General features: G+C 45.8%; 1 protein-coding gene and 1 long non-coding RNA gene across 3 annotated transcripts; one reads left to right on the forward strand and one right to left on the reverse strand.

The window, feature by feature from the left end:
* Nucleotides 1–416: 416 nt before the first annotated feature.
* Nucleotides 417–9,964, reverse strand: LOC130402119 (charged multivesicular body protein 4b-like). 2 transcript variants are annotated; one of them, XM_056606228.1, is made up of 5 exons: nucleotides 9,614–9,964; nucleotides 4,692–4,869; nucleotides 3,328–3,442; nucleotides 2,143–2,269; nucleotides 417–1,363 (listed from the first exon to the last, which is right to left on the reverse strand). In XM_056606228.1, the coding sequence occupies exons 1-5, from the start codon at nucleotides 9,795–9,797 to the stop codon at nucleotides 1,299–1,301; spliced, it is 669 nt and encodes a 222-aa protein (XP_056462203.1). In that variant the 5' UTR covers nucleotides 9,798–9,964; the 3' UTR covers nucleotides 417–1,298. The 2 variants fall into 2 exon arrangements, with proteins under 2 accessions (XP_056462203.1, XP_056462204.1); XM_056606229.1 differs by having other exon boundaries at nucleotides 896–1,360.
* A 1,788-nt stretch (nucleotides 9,965–11,752) lies between these two features.
* Nucleotides 11,753–16,890, forward strand: LOC130401989 (uncharacterized). The gene is made up of 4 exons (XR_008903902.1): nucleotides 11,753–11,835; nucleotides 11,922–11,970; nucleotides 12,532–16,539; nucleotides 16,827–16,890. It is a non-coding gene; the product is annotated as an uncharacterized LOC130401989 (long non-coding RNA).
* Nucleotides 16,891–17,036: the final 146 nt, after the last annotated feature.

Raw genomic sequence — 17,036 nt, forward strand, 5'->3', positions numbered from 1 at the left:
TATAGTGCTAACAAATGAATGTGAACACTGACTCTTTTTCAGTCGGGCGCATTATTCAATGACTTTTGATGCGAGAACATAGCAGCTTTTGCACTGGCCATGGCAACAGCATTTGCAAAATAAGTGCTTTATGTATGGGTGAACACGGGCATTAAGACTTTGGGTCAGATTATTTATAACATAAAGGACTTGAATGTTGGTTGGATGGGCCCCCCGCTGGGCCCCCCGCGCGCGCGCGCACACACACACACACACACACACACACAATGTAATGAGGTTACCAAAGTGATTAGGCAGCAGAACCAGTTTACCTCACCTCCAGGAACGGTCAGGAAGGCCCACGGTTCTAGATCATGATCGATGGTGAAGAAGAGGATGCTTGAGAAACTACCCCCCCCACCAAGCGTTAGGAAACAAAATCAAATGTCTCAACAAGGAAGGACAATAACTGCTGGGGCTTTTATTGAGATTCTTCCTACAAGGCCCAAGGACACTTGAGGAGTCAACATAGCTGAGAAAACACACGCACGCACACATACACAGCTCTGTGTCAAGGACCCTCCCCTTAATGTGTAAGCTCCCCAACCCAGGTCCTCCTTTCATTCTAATGTTTCTGCATAGCAGGTTGGACAGCAAACGATGATGAAAAAATCAAGTTGATCAAGAAAAGTGTCTTTTTATATATGAGAAAAACCAGGTAGACAGTAAGTGACAGAAGAGCAGTCAGGGTGGAAGCTCTGTACGCCCCGACTGCCCCCGGCGCCCAGAGATGACATCACAGGAAGCAGCGGAATGGCATGTAGTCGTGACGTCGTCTTTTTCTGGACTTGGATTACTGCCCCCCCCCTTGGGAATATATAATTTCTTCTCACTCCACCCCCCAAAAAAACAAGGCCATGTACCAAGCCCCCCCCCCTCCTCCTCCTCAAGAATGCACTCCAACCTAACTAGGACGCTTTTTTAACAAGATTTATTATAAATAAAATAAAAGGTCTAACAGTACCTCCAGAGCAACGGGAAGCCCTTAGAATAAGTGCACACTCGGTGGATTAAGGGGACGACTAAGTGTGCATCTGGATTAGGGAACAACTCTCAGGGGATTATTTTCAAGATGGCCGCCGAGGGCACGAGTGCAGCCTGGAGGGTTTGATAGTCGGGGGGCAGTGGAGGGGGAGGAGCCAGCCAGCGGTGCGGCCCACGGTCCCCTCCCCTCAACCAGAGTTTGGCAGCAGAGAGACAGACAGGGAGGGGCCTGTGGCGGCTCGCGGCGCGGGCTAGCCTAGCTTAGGTAGCCTAGCTTAGTTAGCCGCCCAGGCCTCAAGGTCGGCCATGTCGTCTTCGTCCTCCTCCTTCTTCTTGGCTGCTGGACACACACACACACACACACACACACACACACACACACACACACACACACACACACACACACACACACACACACACACACACACACACACACACACACACACACACACACACACACACACACACACACACACACACACACAGGTTGGTCAGGACCGTACCACTCAGGTCAGGCTGTACAGCAAGTGACTGTGTGTGAGGGGTACCTGGTCTAGAGGCAGTGAGGGGTACCTGGTCTAGAGGTAGTGAGGCAGTGAGGGGTACCTGGTCTAGAGGCAGAGTGAGGGGTACCTGGTCTAGAGGCAGTGAGGGGTACCTGGTCTAGAGGTAGTGAGGCAGTGAGGGGTACCTGGTCTAGAGGCAGTGAGGGGTACCTGGTCTGGAGGCAGTGAGGGGTACCTGGTCTGGAGGGGAGGGAGGCAGTGAGGGGTACCTGGTCTAGAGGCAGTGAGGGGTACCTGGTCTGGAGGCAGTGAGGGGTACCTGGTCTGGAGGGGAGGGAGGCAGTGAGGGGTACCTGGTCTACAGGTAGGGAGGCAGTGAGGGGTACCTGGTCTGGAGGGGAGGGAGGCGGTGAGGGGTACCTGGTCTGGAGGGGAGGGAGGCAGTGAGGGGTACCTGGTCTACAGGTAGGGAGGCAGTGAGGGGTACCTGGTCTAGAGGCAGTGAGGGGTACCTGGTCTAGAGGTAGGGAGGCGGTGAGGGGTACCTGGTCTGGAGGGGAGGGAGGCAGTGAGGGGTACCTGGTCTGGAGGGGAGGGAGGCAGTGAGGGGTACCTGGTCTGGAGGGGAGGGAGGTAGAGGGCACGCTTGGCAGCGGGACGTCCTCCGTGTCGGCGATCTCCAGAAGGTTCTTGTCCAGCTCTTCCTGTTCCAGCTCCTCTAGCTCAGCCATCAGGTCGTCCTGAGCACAGTGGAGACCACCTGTCATCTACTGTCCTCCAGTGGAGACCACCTGTCATCTACTGTCCTCCAGTGGAGACCACCTGTCATCTACTGTCCTCCAGTGGAGACCACCTGTCATCTACTGTCCTCCAGTGGAGACCACCTGTCATCTACTGTCCTCCAGTGGAGACACCTGTCATCTACTGACCTCCAGTGGAGACCACCTGTCATGTACTGTCCTCCAGTGGAGACACCTGTCATCTACTGACCTCCAGTGGAGACCACCTGTCATGTACTGTCCTCCATTAGAATCCATCTGTCATCTACTGTCCTCCAGTAGAATCCATCTGTCATCTACTGTCCTCCAGTAGAAGCTATGCGAGGCAACCATTATCTGATATACTTTCATCAACAGTAATATCATTTTACACTGTATATCTATCTACAAACAGTATATATACATATATATTATCCATTATATTCCATCATAATCTGCTGAAACCAATTCTAATTCAGACTGCTGTACTGCATTGATTGAGCTGCAGAGGTCTTTTAATTGGGGAATAATAAGCAGTAATTGACTGCGATGTGATGTATAATCTCAGTGTAATGTAATGTATTATCTCATTGTAATGTAATGTAATGTATAATCTCAATATAATGTGATGTGTAGTCATAGTATAATGTGATGTATAATCTCAGTGTAATCTGATGTGTAATCTCAGTGTAATGTGATGTATAATCTCAGTGTAATCCGACGGATAATCTCAGTGTAATCAGATGTATAATCTCAGTGTAATCTGATGTGTAATCTCAGTGTAATGTGATGTATAATCTCAGTGTAATCCGACGGATAATCTCAGTGTAATCGGATGTATAATCACAGTGTAATCTGATGTATAATCACAGTGTAATGTGATGTATAATCTCATTGTAATCTGATGTATAATCACAGTATAATCTGATGCATAATATGATGCATAATCTCTGTGTAATCAGATGTATAATTTCAGTGTAATCTGATGTATAATCTCAGTGTAATGTGATGCATAATCTCAGTGTACGGCCCCCCCCCACCTCGTCAAAGTCGTCCCCGATGCCCACGGGTCTTGAGATGGCGTCCGAGATCTCCTGGGCCACCTCCTGCTGCTCTGTGATGTCAGACATGAGGTCGTCCACCTTGTCTATGTCCCTACACACACAAAGACACACAAAGACACAAAAACACACACATTGGAAAATCAACGCTGGTGTGCATTCACATTCGGATTTGCATTGAGTAATCTCTTCATAGATCTTCTGTCAATATCTCATCAAGGAGTGGACAAAAAGCACCATGCAGGCACGCGCACACACATAGGAATGTTTATGTCACCCCCTGGTGGTTAACAGGGAAACTGCCTGCCACTCACTTCTTATGTGCATTTTGAAGTGTGTATTTTCATTAGGGTGTATCCTGCATGTTTACGTGTCTTTCATGTTTATGTGCATCTTCATGTCTGTGTTTGCTAGTATCCTTCATGTTTATGTGTCTTTAATTTTTATGTGTATTTTTCAAGTCTGTTTGTGTGTAAACTACATGTTTATGTGCGTCTTTTTCATGCCTGTGTTATGTGTGTCCTATTTCCATGTGTGTGTTGTGTGTATCTTACATATTTTATGTGTTATTCCATGTGTGTTTGTGTCTTACATGTTTATGTGTATTTTCATGCGTGTGTATCTTACATGTGTATTTCCATGTGAGTGTGCTTGGGTATCTTACGTGTCTGTGTGTATCTCTACGTGTGCATTTTCTTTTATGAGTGTGCCTGAGTATGTGTGTGTGTGTGTGTGTATCTCCACATGGTTGTATTCATGTTTGCATGTGTGTGTCGGTGTGTGTATCATCCATGTCTATGTATATCTCCACGTGTGTATATCAAAGTGTGTGTGTATCTGCGTGTGTGTGTATCCATTTGTGTGTGCCTCTTACATTTTAAGGTGCATCTCAGCTTGTGTTATTCCATGTGTGAGTGTGTCTTACATGCTGATGTGTCTACACATATGTATTTACATGCGTGTGTGCGCCTCTTACATGTTTAAGTGTATTTCCATGCGTGTGTGTGTATCTTACATGTTTTCGTGTGTATTTCCACATGTGTGTGTGTATCTTACATGTTTTCGTGTGTATTTCTATGCGTGTGTGTGTATCTTACATGTTTTCGTGTGTATTTCCTTGCGTGTGTGTGTATCTTACATGTTTTCGTGTGTATTTCCTTGCGTGTGTGTGTATCTTACATGTTTTCGTGTGTATTTCTATGCGTGTGTGTGTATCTTACATGTTTTCGTGTGTATTTCCTTGCGTGTGTGTGTATCTTACATGTTTTCGTGTTTATTTCCTTGCGTGTGTGTGTATCTTACATGTTTTCGTGTGTATTTCCTTGCGTGTGTGTGTATCTTACATGTTTTCGTGCGCGGCCTTCATGGCCTTGGCGGCGAAGCCCATGTTCTTGAGGACCTCGGTGTTGGTGTTGGCGTTCTCCAGGGCCTCCCGCTGGAACTCGATGGTGGACAGCGTGCCGTCGATCTGCGCCAGCTGCTTCTCGTAGCGCTTCTTCCTCTTCAGCGCCTGCAGGGCGGCTGGGGAGCGAGGGACCAGGGGAGAGACGGGCTCCTGGTCAGCTTAACATCATGTGTTTAAAGCACGCCCCCAACCAAGACCGCCGCTAATGTATCCCTGGTTAAAGGTGACACACCACCAGGTGTGAGTGTGATTAGCCGTTACTAGCCGTTTAGAAAATCGGCGTCTTCTGACATCACCAGTGGGCGTGTCCACTGTCAACCTAAATCTATGACATGGAGATGGGAAAGGTTTGCTACAGTCCACTGGGTAGGCTGGTAGACTGATCTATCCATCACACATCTAGGTGGACACACCCACTTGACATTTCAGAAGAGGCAGATTTTCCAAATGGCTTGTACCGGCTAATCACACTCACACCTGGTGGTATAATATGTCACCTTTAAGGACGTTCTATAGTTGTTCGCTGAAATGCATCATTGTGATTATTTTTATTCCTGCTGATTGGTTTCACTTCATGAATGAAGTTTGATCTGTTTTATCATCGTTTCATTTGATCGCATCTTGCTATGGCGATTTATACTAAATACATATTTTCACTGGAGGTAATTATACCTCGACGGCACTTGCAGTACACTGTGGACTGCCCAGCAGCGATTGAATTATGGGTATTGGAGTCCTTTCTGTATTTAGAGCGAGCCATGCATGTGCCTGCCGCCCTGCCAGCCTTATATAGCGGCAGAGCCCGGGTTTAAAATAACCTCCCCTCCCCTGATGGGCCCTCCCCAACACAGGGAGGGGCCCGGGTTCCTGTTGGGGGTTTCATAAAGGAAACCCACAAAACACTTTGGATTTTAGTTGTACTGCACCAACCATATATTGTGGTTTCACCTTCCGCTGACAAATGTACTTATTGTAAGTCGCTTTGGATAGAAGCGTCTGCTAAATGATTATGTAGAAGTTGCTGGGGCTTCCAGCCAGCATCTGGATGAACTGGTTTGGCCGGACGGCAAACTCCCTCTGTATGTTTAAGTGCTGTGGGGAATGCGTTTGTCCTGTCAACAGACTAGAGTATCTATCAGGCTGCTCTGTGATAGATGCAGCATGGGCAGTACGAAACAATGATACACGTAGTCCAGAACACTATAGACCCCTACAACACCCAAACACGACCAGCAATACACACAATATCAGCCCTGTCACTGAATGTATACATTTTATATCTGTCCAACTGAATTACTTTCTTTATATATTTATATGATTTTTTTCTCACAAAAAAAAAATCATATAAATACGACTTACATTATAACTTGAACTTCAACACGTTTTAATTAAGATTATCTAACTAATTCAAGTCCAGAACTACATAGCGAGTTATACGAGCGTGTTGTAGCTCCCAGGCCAAGCGCCGTGTCAGGGAGAGGGCACCCTCAGAGGAGCCTAGAGTGTGATTAGGAGAGGAGGTTCAGGGCGGAGGGGCTTTAGTTTCGATCAGATTAAAGACAGGTCTGGGTCGGTGTCAGCTGGTTTCATCTGGAGATAGACATTGACAGTACCGCAGAGTCGGACTGGGGGTCATCACCAACCACCCCCCTGTTCATCTACCCTCCACACTACTCAATACAGGTGATAAACCATGAAGACATCACTCTCACTTCTCCAAGAGCTCACATCTCACATCATTTCTGAGCTCAGTCTTGTGAATTTAAACTCAAAACTCTTTTAAGGTTTGAGTCACGGAACCACGCTCTATTGCTTCGATGTGACTTGGACCACTATGAAGAGTCGAGGACATCGGTGGAAACTGAAGATAATGGAGGGAACCATTAAGTATGCATAATGTCAACCCCTTGCTGAAGGAGTGGTTGGCAGGGGAATACCTTAGAGTGAGCGAGGCCGATATGAGAGGCACACCTGATGAGTCACACCGTAGATCAAATAGAGGGTGTAAAATAAAGAAATGCGTGTTTGTAATGACCAGGCTCAGTGTGAATGAGACAAGACAGCATTAGAGAAGGTGTAGGTGGAGTCAATGCATGCACACACACTAATAACATATCACCTTAAGGGACACACGCACACACAAAACACATAACCACAACCTCTCTCTCTCTCAGAGCTTGTTAGGTAAATGGTGGGTGTGCGTCTCTATGAGGGATTGTTTGCGTGTGTGCACATGGTTACTGGAAGGAGGACAACAGCAGCAGCTATCCAGGGAGTTAGGGTTCCAGCATAGATCAGAGGAGATCTGTTTCATCCTAATCTGATTACAGCAGGAGGCTTCTGTGTGTTCCTGGAGTGATGCTATTGTTACACAAACCGAGCACAACCACAAACATCGTCCAATAACCGGTCCGGCTCTGACCTGCTTCCACCCTGAAGGCAGGAGGGGTGTTCTTGCTGATCATTTAAGTTTTTTTTCAGCTTTTTAACACCTAAGAGGCCGTGAGTAGTGTAATGCCAGTCAGGTTGTCAAACCAGTCTTGATTCTCATTTCAGTGGAATTACTCTGAGACGCTTTTTTAATACATTTACTTCGTTGACAGTGTTTATACATGCCATAAAAACACTCCCTGTTTGACTGGTTAGATAAAAAAGGAAAAAAAGGAAAATGGCCGCTGTGGTATGTGACACTCACGTCTCTACGGCAACGCTTCATCAGGAAGTCCACAGCCATTGGCTCCTAGCACTGTTTGTGTTGAGCCTACTGTTGCATAATATTAGCCTGGAGTGGATTTATTCAAAGGAGCCCGAGAATGAGAGGATATGCAGAATAACTGGCTTCATGCATTCACAGAGAAACTCGCTCCCAGAGCCATCCCAGTCAAAGACAAGGACACTATACCCCAACCTTCTAGGGCTGAAGGTACACCACGTTCCCCTCCAGAACTCAAGACACACCACCTTTAACTTGTGGGGCCTGGTACATAAACATCCCATGTGACATGTCCCACACATGTGTGAACATCCCTTCACTGGCTCCCTGTCACATTCAGAATTGAATTCAAGGTCTCCCTCCTCACCCACCAGGTCATCCACGGACATGCCCCCCCCCCCCCCCCCCTACCTCCAGGAGCTCCTCACCACCCAGACCACCTCACGCACCCTTCTCTCTGCATCAGCTCACACCCTCAGACCACCTAAGACCAAGATACGCACCGTGGGCGATCGGGCTTTCTCCGCTGCTGCCCCCAGACTATGGAACGCCCTCCCTGACCACCTGAAGGCCCCCAGACTATGGAACGCCCTCCCTGACCACCTGAAGGCCCCCAGACTATGGAACCCCCTCCCTGACCACCTGAAGGCCCCCAGACTATGGAACGCCCCCCCTGACCACCTGAAGGCCCCCCAGACTATGGAACCCCCTCCCTGACCACCTGAAGGCCCCCAGACTATGGAACGCCCTCCCTGACCACCTGAAGGCCCCCAGACTATGGAACGCCCTCCCTGACCACCTGAAGGCCCCCAGACTATGGAACGCCCTCCCTGACCACCTGAAGGCCCCCAGACTATGGAACCCCCTCCCTGACCACCTGAAGGCCCCCAGACTATGGAACGCCCTCCCTGACCACCTGAAGGCCCCCCAGACTATGGAACCCCCTCCCTGACCACCTGAAGGCCCCACAGACTACAGCCGTTTTTAAACTAAACCTTAAGGCTTATCTTTTTAAAAAAGCCTTTTGCTCATTTCTCTTTTTACTCTATATGTATTATATGTTTTAACAACCCTTTTTTCTGGGTGGACAAATTACGTGGACAATTGACAATAACAAAGCATATCATAAATGGTACCAATTCTATAAGTAAACCATCAGGATTGTGTTTTACATCCCCCAGAATCGAACATCACGTCGAGTCTAACCCCCCCCAACACCAGTGGGTTGTGATGAGGCCCTCTGGAACAGAACAGATGGTGAGCTAACATGGTTAGCTCCTTGTGTGGAAGGCTTGTGAGGACTACAGTAGGCAGGCCCTGGGTTTGACAAACACCAGCTGGTTTATGGTGTGAGGGTGGTAAATATACAAGGCTACGAGAGCGCATCATATCAGAGGTCCAATTGTTCTACATGTTGTCTACATTGGAATATTTACTCTTAACTTTGCCTTCTTATTATTGCAGTTGAATGTTTCTTTAATGGGATTCCTGCCTCTGTTATGAATGTTTTGAAGGAATAATAAAACTCTCCTTGTTTTACACAAAATAATGTTTGAAGGCTTGATAGAAAAGGTATATCACCTCTATGAGTGTAAATATTTTGTTCTGGTTCTTCTGAATATTGGACAATTTTTCCCCATGTAGCACTACTTTTTGCAGTTCTGGTTACATTGTGAATGACTTAAAAAGACCACGTCCGTATGTGACCCAGAAGCAGAGCCATACATGACAGTGGCCACTGTCGGGGTGGGGGTGCTATGGTCTGGGTGGAGGGTTTATGGTCTGGATGGGACTATGGTCCGCCAGCTCACCGCTCTGAAGGCGTGGCCTCCTTCTCTTGCTCCATAATCGTCATGCTGTCAAAATGATTGCATAACTACCCAGTCAATAACGGCTATGACTTCGAATGTAAAACACAATTATTCTGTAACAAGTCTAACTATTAAATATAAGTCATTCGTCCGGTGATCACCGGGTTAACCTCCGGTGTGTGTCGAACGAGCCGCAGCGGCCGTCCTCTCCCTCTCAGGTGACCCGTGTGTAACTTCCTTGTTCTCTTCCTCCAGGCCACCAAACTTGTTGTCCGCTCTTCTTCCTATAAATCCCCTTCAGCTGAGGATACATGCAGTCAGGACACACGTTCTCACCTCGTTTGTTCTTCGTGCCGTTCTTCTTCGCCGTCATCAGCTCTATGTCGATTTTCTTTTCTAAAAAGTCCTGTTTCTTCGCCAACATCTCCTCCGTCTCCCGGAGTTTATGGATCGCCTCCTGGGCTGTGGGAGGCTTTCCACCCTTGCCCGAGGTTCCGAATAACTTTCCAAATATCGACATTTTTCCGTTGTAGCTCTGCTGAAATTACGAATATGAGTGAATGCCGACTATTAGCATTCGGGGACGCCGATAAATGAGTGGCCGAATGGTTCTCCTCGCTGCCCGCTCCCAACGACGAGCTGTTGTTGTTTTTGTTTCGTCTTCCGCTTTTCCGGACAGGCCTCGTGACGTCAGTGCGTCACGGGTGTGGGGCGTCACGTCGTGAGTCACGTCGAAAGTGTTATGCGCTGTGGGACAGGACTGCTCAAAGTCCGGACCCAGCCCATCATAACTATACTAAACATTAATAAACATTTTATATTGATGAATAAATTGTTGTTCAATCTGAATATAAGGTGTGGCAGGCCCAGTGAACATGTCGACGTCCTGACATTTTAATCACGATGCAATGCAATAGCGTAGGCTACAATCCCTTCTCCATCGCCCCGGGGAAAGTCCGTTGATGTTTTTTTATCACGTGTGTTGAGGCGGAAAATGACATTAACGCTCTTCCTTATCAATAAATAACGCAAACATGCCACTTTATTACATTGTGCAGTGTTGTGTTTTATCGTGGTAACCGTTTATAAATACGTTTATTATATGTACCTTTATTTTGTACCTATATGTTGTATTATATCATTTATGTCAAGCCAACATATATATATTATACTTCATATATTATGTTTGTATTATACTATTATACTTCCGGTCTTTAATATACTTACAAACAAAATGCCCAATTGCAAATCTATAGTGAAAGGTTTTCTATCTAAAATTTGAATGACAAAACTTATATATTTCCATTTCATATAAATGATAAATCAACAGGAAGTAATATAGGAGCTCAATTAAGATGACTTGACGCAGGTATTATATGTTTAGATGCCACATCCTTCTCCTTACCCATAGAGCAACTTAATTTCCCTCACTCTCTTCACCTCCAACCTCCTCTACCAAATCGTCTAGCAGCTAGCTCACTGTCTGCTGAAGGAAAGACCCTACCAGCACGTAGAATCCAGGATTTATATTAGCCTTTTAACCTGCTTATAATACATAATAACACAGGCTACTTGATGTTAGTTTTGTCTCACGTCCTCAGTAGCACCAGGAGATGAAGAGAGAGCTGCCACTGATCCTCTCTCTGTGGCTGCTCCAAACACCGAGGGCCATGTGTCTCATGATGTTAGGCTTTGAAAGATATTTTATTTGTTCAATAGATATATTATTATATGACATTGTAAGTATAATGCTGATTCGTTTGTGATATTGATAAATTCATGTTATGCAAAGGAAGCTCCATTCGCGATCGACTGCCTTCAATTCAAACGACTGATATTATCTTAAACCATTCTTAAACCATGTGGATGTCCACAGAAGGAGGGTACAGATACACAGGATTTACTTTCACTCCAGTTCTCTTTATTCTGGTACAAAATTATCCGACACACAAACGGTGTCAATAGTGGGTCTGAAACTTGATGTAGTAAAAAATGATAGTCACCAAGAGGAACACTAGCTGTGCAGTTGCAATATTGAGCCGCCAGGTGGCTCTAAAACGACACATATGTAAGAAATACATCAAGTTTGTAGAAATCCATAAGAATGAATTGTATAACTCTTACACCCGCTTGTTGCATGCACCATTTTTTAAATTGGCAACCAGTGACAACTGAAACAGCCATCACGTTTCAAAGCACAGCCACAGTACATGGCCGTGAACAGAGATTTGCTCTGCAAAAAGGTCATCACGGTGCACTGTTCCACCATTGAGGTTTAATCTAAATCAGTGAAATCACACTTATTATTTTAGTTTAATTTAATTTAAGGATGTAATGTAAGATTAAACAACGAGCTGAAATGTATTCGCCCCTACCAAGGCCACCAGAGGGCGCCGAACCTGGTTTGGTTTTTGCTAATTAGCTCACCTGCCGCAGCTCGCGCGCTATGGGCACGCTAATTAGTTAATTTGTTGCGTCTGGTTGGGTTCTGCTCATATGGAACCGGACAGCACGTTGTTGTCCACCACTGTTTGGCAGCGTTATGTCTCCCAGACAAGGTAGGCTGATATGATTGTGTTTAAAGCCAGGTCGTGGGTCATTTTAATTGTGATGTGACTAATTCATATTGTTCTCCGTTTCACAGGTTACAAAGACTTTTTGAAGTAAAACGGAGCATTTCATATGGAGCTGATGTAAGTAGAAATGTACCTGAATGAAATGTACAGCCCGAGTCTGACCTGCCGCGGTAGACCGTCGGCCAGAAACCATCTCTTGTAGCCCTTTCTGATTGAAATCAAGCATGGCTGTACATTTAACTAGAAAGCTTGACGCTGAACTTTAAAACGATTGTCAATCAAATAGTAGACATTGCAGCTCCGCAATGCGTGAGGGTCTAGAGGCGGCACCATTGCATTGACTTGTATGTGGAATATATCCTATTAAATGATTATGTGGGATGGAAATCTGGGATTCTGGTTGTTTTAACTATCAATTGAAATGTCCTTTCTAAATGAACGTAACATTTGAGCGTCCATACATTCAAACTTGTCCAATTAATTAAAAGTAACTCACTCTAGTCAAAGAAAAAGTGTAACTTTTATTAAAAAGCTGAATTATCTTGAACATTATATACTATTTACACGATCCTCAAAGCCCTTAATTTTAAACCGCTGCCAACTCTGTGCCCAAATGTGGGGACAATAATTTATAAATAAAAATTATAATGAAGTGTGAATCTGCTTCTTGCTCTCAAGTTCTATCCTGGAGATGAAACTGCAGTTCTGTGAGTATCCCAATTGAACCATGAAGAAGAAACTGCGAACTGTAAGTCATTGGTTTCCTTATTGGGCACTGCAATGTATTTCGGGTTAACCTGTTTGGTGAACATTGCTTTGAGTAGTGTGGATGTTTTATTGGTACATGAGCTACTTAAGCGTTTGTGTTGGTACTAATGGTTTCAAGTACAGGTTAGAAGTGTTGTAAAGCGTAATAGAGAATTCTGTGGGTACAACCAAAACATACTTCAGGGTTGGTTGCTGATTTCTTTAGTCTTCTTTCCTGCTACTCTCCTGAGCTCTTCATCTTCATCACATGAGTGTCGCTTTACCGATAAGGGCGTATCTGAGTGAGCAGAGGTGCATGATGGGATACAGGTCTGTCTGAAGTCTACTGGTCTGTAGACACGACCACTCAGGAGAAACCAAGGGTTTGAGAATCCGTTTTGATGTGTGTTTCATGGACTAGAATATCCTTTAAGATGGGGACAGGGATTCCCAAAGGATAAAACACCTGGGGGAGATGTGAGTGCTCCTCATCTCAACGACTGGAACACTACTTCGTTCTTGCACCAGAGAACCATAGAGCTCATTTCAACATTCTCCTCCATGTATTGTGAAGCCTCAGCGACTCTTTCTCTACCTCCACAGCTGTCAGAGCACAACTCCAGTTCAGAAACGGTCACAGTTGGGGGCCATTCCAAGATGGTCTCTGATTTCACCAGAGCCATCTTCCAGGTCCAGCTGCCCTTCCATCTTGAGGGTTGGAGTGTACAAAACACTGTACACAGAAAGCTTCTATTTGGTCCAGTCCAGTCAGCCTACTGAGGATGGAGATATTCTACAAGAGTGTTTGACATTGTATTTCTCTGTGGCATCTGGGTTTGACATGAGATGGAAATGGTTCATTTGTCAGCATGACAAGGGTTCGCTCTGGTATTGGAGTTCTGCATAAGTGTGTGACCTGGGTTCTACATGTGTCCTGGGTTCGCTCTGGTGTTGGCGTTCTCCTGGGTTTGCTCTGGTATTAGAGTTCTACGTTTGTCCTTGATTCGATCTGGTATTGGAGTTCTACGTTTGTGTCCTTGATTCGATCTGGTATTAGAGTTCAACGCGCGTGTCCTTGATTCGATCTGGTATTAGAGTTCAACGCGTGTGTCCTTGGTTCGATCTGGTATTGGAGTTCAACGTGCGTGTGTCCTTGGTTCGATCTGGTATTGGAGTTCAACGTGCGTGTCCTTGGTTCGATCTGGTATTGGAGTTCAACGTGCGTGTCCTTGGTTCGATCTGGTATTGGAGTTCAACGTGCGTGTCCTTGGTTCGATCTGGTATTGGAGTTCAACGTGCGTGTCCTTGGTTCGATCTGGTATTGGAGTTCAACGTGCGTGTCCTTGGTTCGATCTGGTATTGGAGTTCAACGTGCGTGTCCTTGGTTCGATCTGGTATTGGAGTTCAACGTGCGTGTCCTTGGTTCGATCTGGTATTGGAGTTCAACGTGCGTGTCCTTGGTTCGATCTGGTATTGGAGTTCAACGTGCGTGTCCAGGGTACGACCTGGCATGGGATTCTACGTGTGTCCTGGGTTCAACCTGGTTTGCGTCCATCTGAGTGACATGGGGTATTGGAACTGTCAACCTAATCGAAATGGATGGATGAGCACCTGGTTTGCTTAAGGACTTGGCCGACGTGAAGAGCCTGGAACGATGCTCCGCAATGATATCCCAACACACTGGACAGGAAGACGGGAGTTGGATTGGAATCAAGTGTAAAGAAATGATGCGAAAGGCTGGTTTGGATCACTGACTACAAATTAGAACTACACCAATAAGGAACAATGGAGGAAATGTACCAAATGGATTCCACAAGAAGAGTCTGAAGTTGGAAATCGACCTAAATGGATATTCCAGATGACCTTCAGAGCTGTAGTGAGGCGCCTCTTCCTACTTGCTGGATGGCCAGCGAGCCCTGTGGACCGTGTCTTGTGTCGTATTGCTTTCAGATGCACATCTTCTCTGACTGAAATATATTTTGTTTCCTGGCTAGGTGAACCTGGGAGATGGGTTCTGTGAATCTGAAACGATCTTTGAACTATCCTAACTCGGGTCCGCCTCAAGCTGAAGTTGTGCTCTTCTTCAGCTGAGGACGTTTGGAAACCTTCAGTGGGGCTTCAAGATGTATAGAGGGGAACGTTGCAGTGGGTTCCATGGTTCTCTGATGGAAAACCTTAGTTGTATTCTACTGGCTGAGAGGAAAAACACACGCATCTTTCTCTTGGCGTCTCTTCCTTTTAGAATCCCTGTCGCCATCTTGAAGGATATTCCACTTTATGTAACTGTCCTTACGGCTTCGCAAACTTTGGTTTCTCCAGAGGGGCGTGTCTACAGAATTGTATACTTCAGACGGCATTGTATCCTTGAATGAATCTCTGCTTACTCAAACCACACCTCCATTAGTACGGCAACACTATAGCGATGGAGGTGCATAGTCTTTGAGTAACTGGGGAGCAGATAACGGGGATTAGAAAACAATGTCATGTTAAGTCTGTAGATCTTTAAATCATGATTGTTAAATGGGAGTTCAGGAGTTGATTTAATTATGTGCAGTCCCTTATCTCAAATGCACACACGTCTCACTTAACCTCAGATTTCTTCGAAATGATTCGCAATTGTTGATGCGGTTAGTTCAGGGTAGCGTTTGCAGGGTTGTGGATGGCTCTCTGAGCTAGACATTTTGGTTGTATCTGTAGGGTTTGTACCCAGAATTATCAAGATAAGATGTTGTATGGTCAAATGTAGTCAGTTTTGCATTGACGGATTTCCTCGTTTTTAAGCAAGCCTTTGAGGGTTAAATGTGTTGTGTGACATACAAGGTAGTTCTGTGTACTTCGTATTTTTTTTAGTGTTATAACTTGTACACACTGGGTGCTTAGCATTTTAGAGGTAACACTGAATAGTAGTTATAACCAACAGCAACAAACAGATCGCCTTAAGGTAAGTCTGTTGGCTGTATTTATGTGACAAGATCATCGCTGGACTTCAGGATCGTCCTCCGCTCAGCTCAAGGTGAGGCGCTGGTTACGTTCCTTACTGCTGGGTTGGTTCCGGCTGGAATGTTCGGATTCCAGTCGGACGGGTTTCCTTCCCGCCGGGAAGGTTCTGAGTGTAGTCCGTTAATTTAGTTTCAAAATGGTTGGCATTGAAAACCTTAAGAACACACTTGGCAGTTAGTTGGATTGATTTAAGTCACCTGAAAGGGCATCTGGCAGTACGTTCTAGTTTGGCATCTCCGTAACTATCACTTATGAAAGTACCCTGTTGGGGTATCTGGCAGTATGTTAAGGATTGACGTTTGCATTACCTCGTCACCATTGGAAAAAACAATTCAATTTCTGACCAATCTTAAGAGACTTTAGATTTCCCGTTCAAAATACATACGGGCGTCTATGTTTTTCATTTCTCAAATTCTACCAATTTTTTTCAATAATTGCGCTCCACGTTGACGGACTCTCGCTGCGTACAAATCTGCGTCGTACTTGCGGGCGCATTTCTAACCGTCAATGAAGATTTCATCACTTTTAGGCACTTTATGGCATGGCTTCCATATAACCCAGCACCTTAATATGGTTAAGTATAATTTTACTATTGAATTTTTAATATTGATACTGCTTAGCGTTATTTGATACTTTAACAGCTTTGGTACATTCTAAATATCTGGTCCATTAATTGTCACAGAAGTTAAACCCTACCAAATCGCATGACGTTAGATTATTACCCTTTTGTGATGGGTTATGAACTGGATAGTATCCAACCGCTAAAATAATGGCTGTGTCCCACATGTTGCAGTAGGAGAACTTTATAACTGTACACGGTAAATGGTAAGGTGTAGTTTGTCTCACGGTGTCTGCCTCCTCCCCAGAGCCGTACCTTCACCCTGTCGGAGTCCTCCACAGCAGTCAGAGCGCCGCTGCAGGAGGGTCATGTATTTTCAGGTTGGTTTCGAGGGCTGAAGCTTTTCTTTAGACTAGTTGACTGCTCTCTTCATTCCCATAACAGGATGCCACTTGTGACAGTCGGTCTTGTGTCTGCAAACTTTTCTAGGCTTTAGTTTTAAAATAATAGTTAAATTAATTAAAGAAATGAATGGCATAACTGTTCAGAAGAGTAAGATAAGTTTATTGTTGGGTAAATGCTAATATAAACCTGTAGCTGAAATGCAACGGCCGTGTGGGTGTGCGACTGTCTTTAACTAATGGACATTTAATTTGTGTTTTATAAGAGGCTGTCTGATTAGTTCAGGGGCCTCTGGATGCGGCAACGGGGTAGACGGTGGCGGACTGGACCCCCCCCCCCCCCCCCCCGGAGGCCGACCGGACCCCCCCGGAGGCCGACCGGACCCCCCCGGAGGCCGACCGGACCCCCCCCCCGGAGGCCGACCGGACCCCCCCCCGGAGGCCGCCCGGACCCCCCCCCCCCGACTGGAGGCTGC

The sequence above is a fragment of the Gadus chalcogrammus genome, chromosome 13 (assembly GCF_026213295.1).
Source record: "Gadus chalcogrammus isolate NIFS_2021 chromosome 13, NIFS_Gcha_1.0, whole genome shotgun sequence".
Classification (NCBI taxonomy): domain Eukaryota; kingdom Metazoa; phylum Chordata; class Actinopteri; order Gadiformes; family Gadidae; genus Gadus; species Gadus chalcogrammus.

Bases quoted from the DNA above. Each gene is read 5' to 3' on its own strand.
- LOC130402119 (XM_056606228.1), bottom strand. From the start codon at position 9,797: ATGTCGATATTTGGAAAGTTATTCGGAACCTCGGGCAAGGGTGGAAAG. The intron at 2,270-3,327 runs GTGGGGGGGGGC...CACTGTGCTCAG, and splicing joins TCGGGGACGACTTTGACGAG to GACGACCTGATGGCTGAGCT. The intron at 1,364-2,142 runs GTACCCCTCACT...GTGTGTGTCCAG, and splicing joins CTCCCTCCCCTCCAGACCAG to CAGCCAAGAAGAAGGAGGAG.